The following is a 12,680-nucleotide window of genomic DNA, read 5'->3' on the forward strand; positions in this document are numbered from 1 at the left end:
GCCCAGCAAGCAGGTGCTTGGGGCGGCCAAGGGGAAGGGGTGGCACGTCGGGCTCTTCAGCAGCAATTCGGCGGCAGGTCCCTCTCGGAGGGAAGGACCTGCCGCTGAATTGCCCTCAAAGACGAAAGCGGCGAATTGCCGCCAATCGCGATCGCAGCTTTTTTTTTTTTCTTCACCGCTTGGGGTGGCAAAAACCCTGGAGCCGGCCCTGTCTCTCTCACCCACCAAAGTTGGTCCAATAAAAGATATCACCTCACACACTTTGTCTCTCTACTATCCTGAGACTGACACAGATACAGCAACGCTGCCAACACTAAACCTTAGAGGCGTTAGCTAGGCCAGCGGAGGAATTCTTATGTTGACCTAGTGCTGTTTGCATCGGGGGAGGGGGGGGCATAGGATGGCATTTTCCACACCCCGCAGAGAGGTAACTGTACCGATGTAAAGCCCAGGTATGGCCCAGACCTCAGTTAACTTTCATTTGGAGACATGATCCTGTGACGGTGGCTGTCCTGTACACACAGCTCTGTTACTGGACATGTGTCTGACACATGCTGGGCAGGCCACTGGGTGGCGTAGAGAGGGTAGCCGGGGCTCGTCTCCCCCTGGGGCGGCAGGATCTGAGCAGCAACAATATAAACAGTAGGTCCAGGCCCTAGGTCCCAAAGGGCCGGGGAGAGGGGGAGACGGGCACCCGGGAGGTGGGTGGCAGGGGGGACGCAGGCCCTCCCACTCCACGGCGTCCCAGCCCAGGGCCCTGCAGCGGCAGATGACCCGCTGCTGCCTCAGTGGGGATCCTGGTCCCAACACACTGACATGGGCTCTGGCCCTGCTGCAGCCAGACTAGGGTCGGCTGCCCACAGGCTACTTCCGGACTCCCCCTCTTGAGGTACCTGGGTCGGGGCTCAGGGGAATCCAGCACCATGGGCTCCTGGGGAGAGCTGGCGAGGGGTAGAGTCGGCAGCTCCTCCTGGTAGCTGGCGTGGGGCAGGTTGGTCCAGTCCTCGGGTTTACTGCAGGCCGCTGGGCTTTCCCAATCGCGAGCTCCGCTGGAGGCGTCTGGGCTTCCCCGCAGTTGCTCTCTCAATGAGCTCTGAGGTCATAAAAACATAAGAACGGCCACACTGGGTCAGACCAAAGGTCCATCCAGCCCAGTATCCTGTCTGCCGACAGGGGCCAATGCCAGGTGCCCCAGAGGGAGTGAACCTAACAGGCAATGATCAAGTGATCTCTCTCCTGCCATCCATCTCCACCCTCTGACAAACAGAGGCTAGGGACACCATTCCTTACCCAGCCTGGCTAATAGCCACTAATGGACTTAACCTCCATGAATTTATCCAGTTCTCTTTTAAACGCTGTTATAGTCCTAGCCTTCACAACCTCCTCAGGCAAGGAGTTCCACAGGTTGACTGTGCGCTGTGTGAAGAAGAACTTCCTTTTATTTGTTTTAAACCTGCTGCCCATTAATTTCATTCGATGACCCCTAGTTCTTATATTATGGGAACAAGTAAATAACTTTTCCTTACTCACTTTCTCCACACCACTCGTGATTTTATAAGGTCGGGCCTTTATACTTCTGGGGCAACGCCTGACCCCCTGGGGGTGGGCTCAGAGCTCCCTGGCTCTGCCCACTCTGGTGTCTGGAGGGACTCGTCTCTCTCTGGGGCGGCGGGGAACCACACCGCCTCCCTACAGGTGGGAGAGCCGGCTTCTGTTCCTGGCTCAGCTACTGACCTACTTTGTGACTTCTGAAGTCATTTCACTTCTCTCTGCCTCTGTTTCCCCCATCAGCCTTTGTCTTGTCTATTTAGAGTGTCTGCTCCTTGGGGAAAAGATTTACACTGGGTTTGTGCCCCACTTAGCACAATGAGGCCTTGACCTTGGCTTTGGGGATTGCTACAAAGAATCATTCTATATATTTTCTTTTCTGTTTATCCCAATTCTACTCTTCATTCTGCTTCCTTCATCTTAGCTCTCTGGCCACGGCAGAAGGCCCTTTCCCTGAGCGATTTGCTAACACCCAAGTAAAGCGGTTACAAAAGTCTGTTCTTGCCACACCGGTTCCCAAAGCTTAGCTCTTGCATAAAACTGTTTTCTGATTTGTTAGGAAACAAGAGGAAGCCTGCACCGCTTAGAACTTGGCATGTAGGGGGCGGGGGGCTGCCATTTGGCCAGCCCTGGATTGCAAAAACGTGTACTCAGTACAAGGCTGCGGAAACGTCTGCGATGCATTTTGAAAGCAGAAGTGGAGGAAGAGTTGAGCAATTCTAAGCGCTCTTCTCCGGGCTGGCAGCTTCTGCAGATCGGCCTGTTAGCTGGCATCAAAACCCGGGCCTTTATTCCTAGAGCCCAAAACCTGCCAAGAGGGTCTGGCTCCCCCTCTCCGCTGCCTCGGGGTAAATCAGGAGCAATGCCACAGAAGTTATGGACTGACAAGGGTGCGAATGAGAATCGGGCTCAGGACCTTCATGTAACTGTAGCTGGCAGGGAGCTGTGCGGTCAGTGCAGCTTGTCTGATCTGATCATTTACATCATCAGTCAGGCTTCAGCAATTCAACTCCAGCGTGGCCCAGCTGTTTGCACACACGGCCCAGAAAACTGTCCCCTGTTATGGCCAGCCAGGTGACAAATCGTGGTCTCTGCCCTCGATTGGCTAAGAATTAGGCACCTTCTATTAATTTTATTACCGTCTCCACCACCCCCAGCCTGTCTGAGCCTCCTGATATGCTTTGTCTTTTAGACTATCAGGGCTTTGGGGCAAGATCTGTCATTTATTACATCTCTGTACAGCGCCTGGCACAACGCCCCTGTCCAGCCTCTGTACACCCTGCTTGAAGCTTCGGGGCACAATCACTTAATGAAAATCACATGGGTCCGGACAAGTAACTTCTTTTGTGCTACTTACTCACTCCGTACCTGCTGGCCTGTGCAAAAGAGGGGTTTCCAGGCGCAGCAGGTGTTACACACACGCCTGCTAGATGCAGTTGGTCCCGGCTGTCCCATAGAGCTAAAAGAGCCAACACTCAAGAGCACGAGCCTGCATGCTGTGCCACTGATTGTTTTTAATCACAGCTCTCCAGGGATTTCAGCTGAGCGTGCAGGTTAAAAGCCAGCACTGGGGTCGCTTCTGAGGGTCTAGATTAGGGATCGGCAATGTTTGGCACACGGCCCGCCAGGATAAGCCCCCTGGCGGGGCGGGGCAGTTTATTTACCGGCCGCATCCGCAGGTTTGGCCAATTGCAGCTCCCACTGGCCGCAGTTCGCCGCTGCAGGCCAATGGGGGCTGTAGGAAGCTGCGGCCAGCACATCTCTCGGCCCGTGCCGCTTCCCGCAGCCCCCATTGGCCTGGAGCGATGAACATGGCCAGTGGGAGCCACGATCAGCCGAACCTGCAGACGCAGCAAATAAACAAACCGGCCCGGCCCGCCAGAGGGCTTACCCTGGCAAGCTGCGTGCCAAATGTTGCCGATCCCTGGTCTAGATGTGCTTGCAATGATTCGGATGCTTATTGAAGGGGATCCACTTATTTTTTTCCCTTTCACACCCTTAGAAGAGTTCACTGACTCTGGAAATATTTGTCACTGGTCCAGCTGGGCATTTCTAGCCCATCGAAGGCAGGGATGGATTGAATTGGTAAGATCATTAAAGTAAATGTTTGAAATGAAATATACACAGGTTGAGAGGGAAGGTACTGTACATCTGGAGTCAGGCTTGGGTTATGGGGGTCACAGATATCGTTTGCAAGGATGAAAAGATACATACATATCGCATAACGGCCATAGACCCAGATTGGGGTGCAAGGGTTTTTAAAGGGTCAGTGGATAAGTGGGCTCGGATACGCCACCCATGGAATGAATAAGGAGTCCAAGTCAGTATCAGTGAAGCGGATAGGTACATGGGTGGGGTGTGTCCCTGGGTCCGTCAGGGAAGGAAGTGGGTAATTTCCCTGGTCGACTGTCTCGATTACTCAGTGTGGTATTGGCGGTGTCCGGTGATGTGTTCGGTATAAATGTCTCTGGACCACCTGATGGTGTCGGACACCATGAGCTGTCTCATGAGCTGGGCGTAGCGTCGACCGACCCCGCACGCTCTCAGAACCGGCTCGTTGCGGGGGTCCCACGAGCCCAAGGCTCCCACGATCACGGCGTGTACCTGGACTTCGTAGCCCTGGCTCTCAGGGTCTCGGCCAGCAGGGCATACTTCGACCCCTTCCGTGCTCGGGCCTCGTGGAAGGACGGTGACCGGTTTTCGAAAGGCACCGTGACGTCTACCAGGAGGACCTTCTTCTTTTCTGTGTCCGTCGCGACGATGTTGGGTCACAGTCGGCTGTCTGTCCCGGGGATGGCGGAGTTGACGGTGATCTTCCCCAGGGACGGCAGGATGGCTTTCACTAGCCGGTTCTGGATGGCGTTGTGGCGGTGCCGCCAGGCTCCGGAGTGCTGCTTGCATCCACACAGGACGTGCGGCAGGGTCTCATTCGCGTAGCCGCACTTCCTGCAGCGCTTGTCCCGGTTGCCGTGGCGGATGGCTCCGTTGAGGGGAACGCAGTTGAGTCGGGCCCTGTGGATGAACCGCCAGTCGGCGAACCTGGTGAAGCTGCCCCCGGGGAGGAAGTGGTTACTGGCGTCCCATTTGCTGGACACCTCGAACACCTTGCCCTGGTCCGGCTTCCGCTTGAGGTTCTCGGCGTAGTGGCAGCAGATGGCGTCTTTCAGGGACCTTTCTAGCATGGCTCTGGCGGTCGGGGTGACAATGATGTGGTCCAGGGTCTTTACACATGGCACCAGTATTCCCAGCTACCGGCGCGCCTCGCACCACTTCCAGCAGCAGCCGATCCTCTTACCCAGACGTCTCGAGGCGTTGCGGGCGCGGGACCAGAGAGAGGACAGGTCTCCCACCTCTCTCCCGAACTCAGCCTCCAGGGAGCCGCTGAGGTAAGTGGCGACGTCCCGCTTGGAGGGGGCCCTGGCGATGCGTTTCCTGACCGCACCCCGTACGGCCTCCTGTGCAATGCTCCTCACTGTTGGGTCCGGGCACGTCAGGAGGCGGAAGGCGTGGGTTATCACCGCCACGTCGCACAGGTCACCCATCCGAGGTACGTTGGCGCCGCCCTGTCTGTGGGAAATGTAGAAGATGTCCGTGCACGCCCTCTGGGGAAGGTGGAGCCACTTCTTCACCAGCTGTCTGATGGTGCTGTCGGCCTTGTTCAGGGGCACCTTCGCCACGGCCGATCCCCTGAGGAGGAAGGAAATGTGAGGGATCAGGAAGGTGTTGAGGGCATTTTGCCAGGAGATGAGCAGAGAGGAGTCAATTTGGGCGCGTCTCGCAGGATCTCCGTGATGGTGTCTTCGGGGGTCTGCCGGATGCGGACTCCTGTGGGTGTGCCGAGGTGTTGGTATATCTCTCCCTCTTCGAGGGAGGTCATGGACTCGCCCTGAATAAGGAACCGTGACGGACGGACCATCGCCCTGGTGCCACCGTTGACATGGAGGGAGGCACACTTTTTGGGGTTGAAACACAGGCCCATCCACTCAGCGGCTTGGCTGGTGATGTCGAGCATTTGCTGGAGGCTTTCTGAGCTGTCGGCGACCAGGGCCAGATCGTCCATGTAGGCCAGAATGCTGATTTTCTTGCCGTGCAGGTCGAAGCCGGTCGGGCCGCTGGAGATGGCTCGGATGAGCGGGTTCCATGGCCAAGTTGAAAATGATGGGGCTGAGGGGGCATCCTTGTTTCACGCCGCGGCGGATGGGGATGGCATCTGTCTCTCCGTCCGTGGCACAGATGGTGGTGGTGCAGTCCTTGTAGAGGTCCCGGAGGATCTGGATGAAGGTAGCCGGCATCCCGAACTCTCCCGGGGTGGCGAAGATGTGGTGGTGGGGTATGGACCCGAAGGCGTTGGTCAGGTCGAGCCACGCTACGACGCACTGCCTCTTGGACCTCCTGGCCTCCTGGATGGCCGTCTGAAGGAGGAAGTTATGCTTGTAGCATCCCTCAGAGGACACGAAACCCTTCTGGACTGAGCTGACGGCGCCCCCGCAAACTGACCACTCCGTGATCCTTGCCGCGAGGCAGCTGGCGTACAGCTTGTAGATGGTGGAGCAGAGGGAGATGGGCCTCCAGTTGCCGGGGTCGTCTCGTTCCCCTTTTTTGTGAATGAGGACGGTCATGGACTTTTTCCAGGAGCGAGGAACGCTATGGAACTGCTTGAATTTGGTGAAGATGGCAGCAAGCACCAAGCAGCCGGGGTCTCGCTTCCTCAGCAGGTGGTAGCGGATGCCATCTTTTCCAGGGGTGGTGTTTTTGGTCCTCATCAGCCTCACCTGCACCTCCTGGGGGGAAAAAATCTCGCTCCAGATCTTCCGTGAGGTCGATCCGGGGTAGCGGGAGAAGGCACTCTGGGTGTCGCAAGTCGGTCTGGCCTTGTTGTCGAACACATCCTTGAAGTATGAGTGGAGTCTCTCAGGCTGGATGGCACAGTATGAGGAGGTCCCGTCAAGGATCTCCCTCGTGGCTTTTGTCCGGTTCATCCTGTATAGTTTCTGTATACGGGATGCAACCGCCGGATCATAGCGGCGGCCAGCGTGCCCTCTCCTGCCTTCTCTGGCGGTGTTGTTACGGCTCGGCACGGGGAATCTGCGTGTGGCCTGTGAGGCCTCCTGGGGTTCCCTCCTTCTGGCAGTAATTTCCGCAGAGAGTTCCGCAGTCAGTCTGTCCGTCAGGCTGTTGAAGGTCTCGAAGTCCTCAGCCTTTGCCAGTTCTTCCACCCAGGCGGATTGCCACGGTGTGGCGACACTCACTCGTGGCCGTTGTTCCTCCTGCTGCGGTGTCTCCGCGGGTTCAGGTGCTGCGGAGACAGTTTCTGGCCTCGTTGTTCCTCGACCTGGGGAGCGGTGTGCAGGTGGGTCCTGAAGCGGAGGTCCTGATGTGGTGGGGGGGCCGCTCTCAGTGTCCCTGAGCCAGCACTGGATCTTCCGGGAGGAAGTGGGGTTCTGGAAGCACCGGTGCTGGGCTTTGTGGGGGCATGGTTCTGTTTGGAAGCACTGGGGATGGTTCGGGATCTTCTGCAGGTGGTATCCTGCATCATTCTCGAGGCCTGGCTGGGCTTTCCTCACTTCCAGTCCTAAGTGGCTGGGTACCACAGAGCTGTTGCAGTCGATCAAGATTTAGAAAACGTCTTATGTTAATATTCTGTCCCTTCCAGTAACCCATTCTGTAAGCACGGTTAACAAGACACGCCCAGTCACGGGCTTACCAGGAGTGGCGGAGCGCGAGGTGTTGCTGTCCCAAGCGGGTTTGTATTGGTTGAGCGACACCTTGTTGCGTTATTGCTCCCAGAAAAGCCACTTTTGCAGGCGCGCTGCGTTCACACCCCACACAGCATCCCAGGCCATGGCAGGGCCACTGACAAGGGACCCATTGAGTTGCTCTGACGCCTCAGGCCCAAGTCTGCTTCCACCGAAATGGGTGTGTCTCTCCACACCTGACTTCCACGGGGGCGTGACCAGGCATGTGTGCATGGCCCTGGGGTCTATGCCCTGGTGGTGAACGTTACTAGACTTTCTCCTTTTGCTCACGCGGCAGAAGCCTGTGTTTTCAGAGGCCAAGGGTGAAGGTTCTACCCCTGCTGCAGCTGGTCTGTGATTTAGCTGTAGGGTGTCCATTATCTTCTGCCCAGAAACTCATTCCACTGTTGTCTTTGCCCGCTTCCCTTCCCAGCAGTTAACCACCCCCCTCACCCCCTACTTCCCAGGATCCCATGGCTCCAGGTGGTTGCTGTCACACACTGCTACAGCACGGGGGCTCTAAGGGTCAGGTACGCACCAGCAGCTCACTCCTGGAGGGACCGTGGTGAAGGGCGAACAGCTCCCGGCATGGGGGAAAATACCATCCAGTGTGTGTGTGTGTGAGATCCATGCACAAAGCAAGGGGAGTTGGCAGGTTGCTCAGCCCAGCTCTGGGATACGGACGTGGGGCACCAGGAGTTACCATAAGGGTGGGCTCTGGAGAACACTGGCAACCTGCCCTTTGATTGGCTAATTAACTACACATCTCTGCTGTGGTTTGATCCTTCCCATCCCCACGTGTCCTTACCCCTCACTGGGGCCCCCCTCCCGACTGCTTCAGTGCGGGATCAAAAGAGGGATTTTCGTGGGAGGTTACCTTAGGGTGTGGAAAGCACACAAAGCTGACTGGCACAATAATCTGCTTCATACAGGACCACGCACACCGGGCACATCAACGGAGGGGAAAATGCACGCTAGGAGCTTAATCCTGCTTGCTTTACTCATCCACGTGCTCCCATTCCCTGCAGTGCTCGTGGGAGGACAGGGACCATGCCGTGAACTGTAGAGGCCCAGGGTGCTCAGAGCCGGGGGATAAATAATATCAGGGCGGGAATTTCCCTGCCTTGCCTTTATAACTAACAACTGGAAGAGGAACGTCTGGGCAGGAAGGGAGGGAACCTTTGTTTAACCACATGGGAGTTGCCCACGATGTGAACGTACCTCTCCGCACTAGATGGAAACCCCCAGTTTACTACAGCAAGGCCCGGGCCAGTAGTCATTTCCTGGTTTATGTAAGAGCCTGGGACCTTCTGCCAGCTCGGCAACAGGCCCCATCTATGTTCAGATGCATATGGCTCTTCTGGGTAGCCCAGGGCAGCCTGCAGTAATGCTGGTGCGACTGCCCATCTAATTTGCACATGCGTCCAAGGACTGCACGCTTAAATCGCGGTGGCAAGTGCAAGGTGGCCAGCTGAGCGTCTAAATGATTGTTAAGTATCAGAGGGGTAGCGAGTTAGTCTGGGGTATTCACCCACGAGAGCTCATGCTCCAATACGTCTGTTAGTCTATAAGGCGCCACAGGACTCTTTGCTGCTGTGACATGCTGGTTGGCCTGCATACATCCATGGTTTGCAGCGCACAGGCCGCTGCCACAGTGACATGGTCACAAATAATTGTGTGCAGATTTCTGAACGCAGCTGATGCTTTGTGAGATCGGCGTCATGACATGTAGGGATGCGAGGACCGTGGAAGGGTCCTGCTGCTGGCATGCCCCCTTGTGGCTGGGCATGGCATACCAGGCTTTCTCCCTCTAAGGTCCCCATGGGACGGTTGCTCCAGTCCCTGCGGTGGTCTGCCTCATTTCATGACTCAGCCCTCCGGCCAGGTCACAGCCAGGCCAACAAAAACAAACACCTGACCCCCTCTGCCGCCCTTGGTTCTGGCCCCAGTGGTCGGTAGATGATTTCCCCAGGGGTTCACGCCACCCGACCAGAGGCTGGTAGGGGAACCCAGGCCCATCACTACACTGGTTCCAGCAGAGGCAGTCAAGGTTAGGGTGACCAGATGTCCCGATTTTATAGGGACAGTCCCCATTTTTGGGTCTTTTTCTTATATAGGCTCCTATTACCCCTCACCCCCGTCCCGATTTTTCACATTTGCTGTCTGGTCACCCTAGTCAAGGATCACACCAGACTCCTTGCTGCTAGCTTCCCTCTAGACTTCTCCCTTCCAAGTGGGTCAGCAAGGATCTCCATGTTTGTCCTGCCAGGGCCATGACGCGCAGGGCTCCCCCTGGAATACCCCATCAAACCCGGAATACCCCATTAAACAAAAGTATAAACAAACTCACTTCTGCCCTCCTTGGGCTTGACCGTTCATCCCCCCGATCCTCAGTGGAAAACTTCCCAGGGGTCTCTCCCTGCAGGTCCAGATCCTGCCTCATTATCAGAGCTCATCACCAGAGCCTGCGTCAGCCCCAGAGCCTGCTCCATGTCTCTCCTGGCCTCTTATCGGATTCCCCTGCAGAGCCCACTTGTCCCCTGGGCTCCCTCCTGATCTCTCCACTCTAGTCCCAGAGCTTCTCCCTGCTCCAGACTTCCTGCCTTTAGATCAGCCACCCAACTCCTCTGCCAGCTGTGACACATGGGGCTGCCTCCCCTCCCCACAGCTGCCGCCAGCTGGGTTAATTGGCCTCTCATTAACCCTTTTACAGCCAGGATGGGGTATATGTATCCCATCACAGGGCCAGGCAGGACACACACACGCACAGTATGATAGCTTACAATCTCAATCAGGCCCTTTTCAGTTTCTTTCCCTTGGGTTGGGGTGGGGGGTAAGTGGTATCTCCTAAGCAACACCCACTTGTGATGCCAAACTGCAGCGTCATAGCTGGCATTAAAATGCGTTAGCTCGGCACTGCAATGAATGGGGCAGGAGCTGTTGTTTCAGGCTCTCTGCAGGCTCAGGCAGACATTGCTGCAGAGGGCACAGATGAGATCGCATAGAACAAGATGGCAGTTGGGGAGACGTGGAGCTCCACCACGTTGCTGGGCATCTCTGACCCAGATCCTGGGAGTTAAGAGCTAATAATAAATTAAACGTATGGCAGGAAGCTGCACGGCCACTTGTTCCTTCTTTCTTCGCAGCTGCTTGCCCATGCCAAGTCAGACAAATGTTTAGCAATACGCACAGCCCCAGCATCGTCCCTTGTTTGCGCTGAGCTTCTTGTTTTGCATGTACCAGCAATTGGCTAAGGGAGATTTCCTGTAAACAACAGGAAAAGCCTCGGTTTCCGGGGAGCCCAAGGACATCATGAATCTCCCCCTAGTGCAGCAAGATATAAAAGGGCTTCCCTCAGGCGGCAGGATGGCACTCTGCTGGCACTGCCTCCAACGGGCCCGAGGATGGAGACCTGCTGCCGGCGCCTCCTGCTGCTGGGCATTGTGGCCGCAGCAGCCACCGCGGTGGCTTCTCAACACAAGACGCTGAGCTATGAAGAGGCCATTGCCCTGGCTGTCGATTTCTACAACCAAGGGTCAGGCATAGACCATGCCTTCCGGCTCCTTAAAGCGGACCCACAGCCTGAGTGGGTAAGTACCAGCTCACTCCCTTATGCCCTGGCTGCGGCTTGAAACCAGGCACCAGAATCAGACCCTCACCCACTAGGCTCTTTGCTCCTCCAACCCAACTCCCATCTATTCAAAACACAACCCAAGAAGCTTTGAGATATTCACACCAGGTTATAACACAGCAGCTTCCTGCCTTGTAAGTGTAACACCGACAGACCCCGGGTGTTGGGCGGGATCGAACCTGGGACCTCTGAAGCGTAATGCATGAGCCAAAAGCCACAATGGCTGTTAGCTGAGGCTGTAGCAGACCCATTAATCTCTAAGTGGTCTCGGTGTCACTAGAGGGGAACAACACACCACACCCAGGAGGTGTGTGGGTTACATACTTCCCTAGCTGAGGAAAGACATCCTGAGATTCAGAGACTTCCCAGTTGAAATCCCAGACGAGCCCCCACTTGTAACACCAACAGACCCCCAGTCATTGTCGTGTGGGATCAAACCTGGGACCTCAGTGCTTGAGCCTGTACTGCGTGAGCTAAAAACCTCATGGCGGTTAGCTAAGGTGGTAGCACACTCATTAAGCTCTAAGTGGTCTCAGTGCCACTAGAGGGGGCAGAACACCATATCTGGGAGGTGTGAGGGTTACATACGGACAGCCATGAAGGGTCGTAATGCAGCCTTTCCGTAGGATTTGTTAAGATAGGGATCGTTTTCTCTCTAGGCAAAAATTCATGATAAACCTTAATATTACATATATTGCAGAGCTCTCTCTATATATTATTTCCAATGGAGAACCATGCAGTAAGAGAAGTTTTGAATTAAGGGCCAGGTGTTCAAGCATTTGGTTGTGCAAAATACAGAGGTGATAGCTAGACTAATTTGCACATGTGATTGCTGGGATTGGTTGTGCAAACTAGTAATTGCATTACCAGAGGCTCAGCAGTGGCATTTGTGTATTTGTCCAGTTTGCATGCTCACTAGTGATAATTATGCATGCAAATTAGGTGACTAGCTGCCATCCAAAATGTGTGTAAATCTGCCCCCTAGTGTCCACCGTGTGCCTTATTGTGCAATGAATTGACATCTCAGTAAAATAAACCCTGAGACGCTACTCTGATGGGTGCCATATAAAAGCCTAAAGGACAGAGCTGGAGACCGAGTTGAAAGCAGATTTATGGAGATTTAGCAACAGAGTCACTTGCTCCCCGTGTGTCCTTTGCAAAAGACTCATTTTATTTGTAAATTGCAATGATGGGGCTCAATCCTGCTCTGTCGCTCCAGTGTAAATTGGAGGAGTTCCACTGGTGTGAGTTGGGTGACATGTGGGGACTTTGTCTTCTGCTGCATTACAGCTGGACCAGTGCGCTACCTGTGGCTGCACTAATGCTGAGCTGCAGCCTGCTGCATGGTTGCTCTTGCTGGATAAATGCAGAGAGAGAAGTTGGGATAGCACATGGCTGATGTGAGCTAAATGGCAAGGCAGAGCCTGATGTGTGGGTGCTGTGGTGGATATGGGGGCTTACTCCCCATCAGAGTTTATCCCAATCTTCTATTTCATTCCCCCTGCCAGGATATGACGTCTAACTCTCGGCAGCAGCTGAAGTTCACGGTTAAAGAGACCGTGTGCCCGGTGTCAGAGAACCTCCACGAGACCAAGTGTGACTTCACAGACAATGGGGTAAGTCATAACCGTCTCTGGAGACAGCTCCACGGGCTCTGTCTCCTGTTTCGTTTAACACCCAGCTGCCGTGGTCCCTGATCAGCGCTACCTGGCCCCCAGGGCTAGCAGGCGTAGAATGTTCTTCGCCATGGCCCTTTGCGGGGCAAC

General features: G+C 55.3%; 1 protein-coding gene across 1 annotated transcript in view; it reads left to right on the top strand.

Moving 5' to 3' along the window:
• Nucleotides 1–10,636: 10,636 nt before the first annotated feature.
• LOC120398080 overlaps nucleotides 10,637–12,680 on the top strand; it is a 32,355-nt gene continuing 30,311 nt past the window's right edge. The window contains exons 1-2 of the mRNA XM_039525085.1: nucleotides 10,637–10,873; nucleotides 12,423–12,530. Of these exons, the coding sequence (XP_039381019.1) occupies nucleotides 10,688–10,873; nucleotides 12,423–12,530 (294 nt within the window). The 5' untranslated portion in view covers nucleotides 10,637–10,687. The remainder of the gene's footprint in view (nucleotides 10,874–12,422; nucleotides 12,531–12,680) is intronic.

Source organism: Mauremys reevesii, linkage group 2 (assembly GCF_016161935.1).
Source record: "Mauremys reevesii isolate NIE-2019 linkage group 2, ASM1616193v1, whole genome shotgun sequence".
Taxonomy (NCBI): Eukaryota; Metazoa; Chordata; order Testudines; family Geoemydidae; genus Mauremys; species Mauremys reevesii.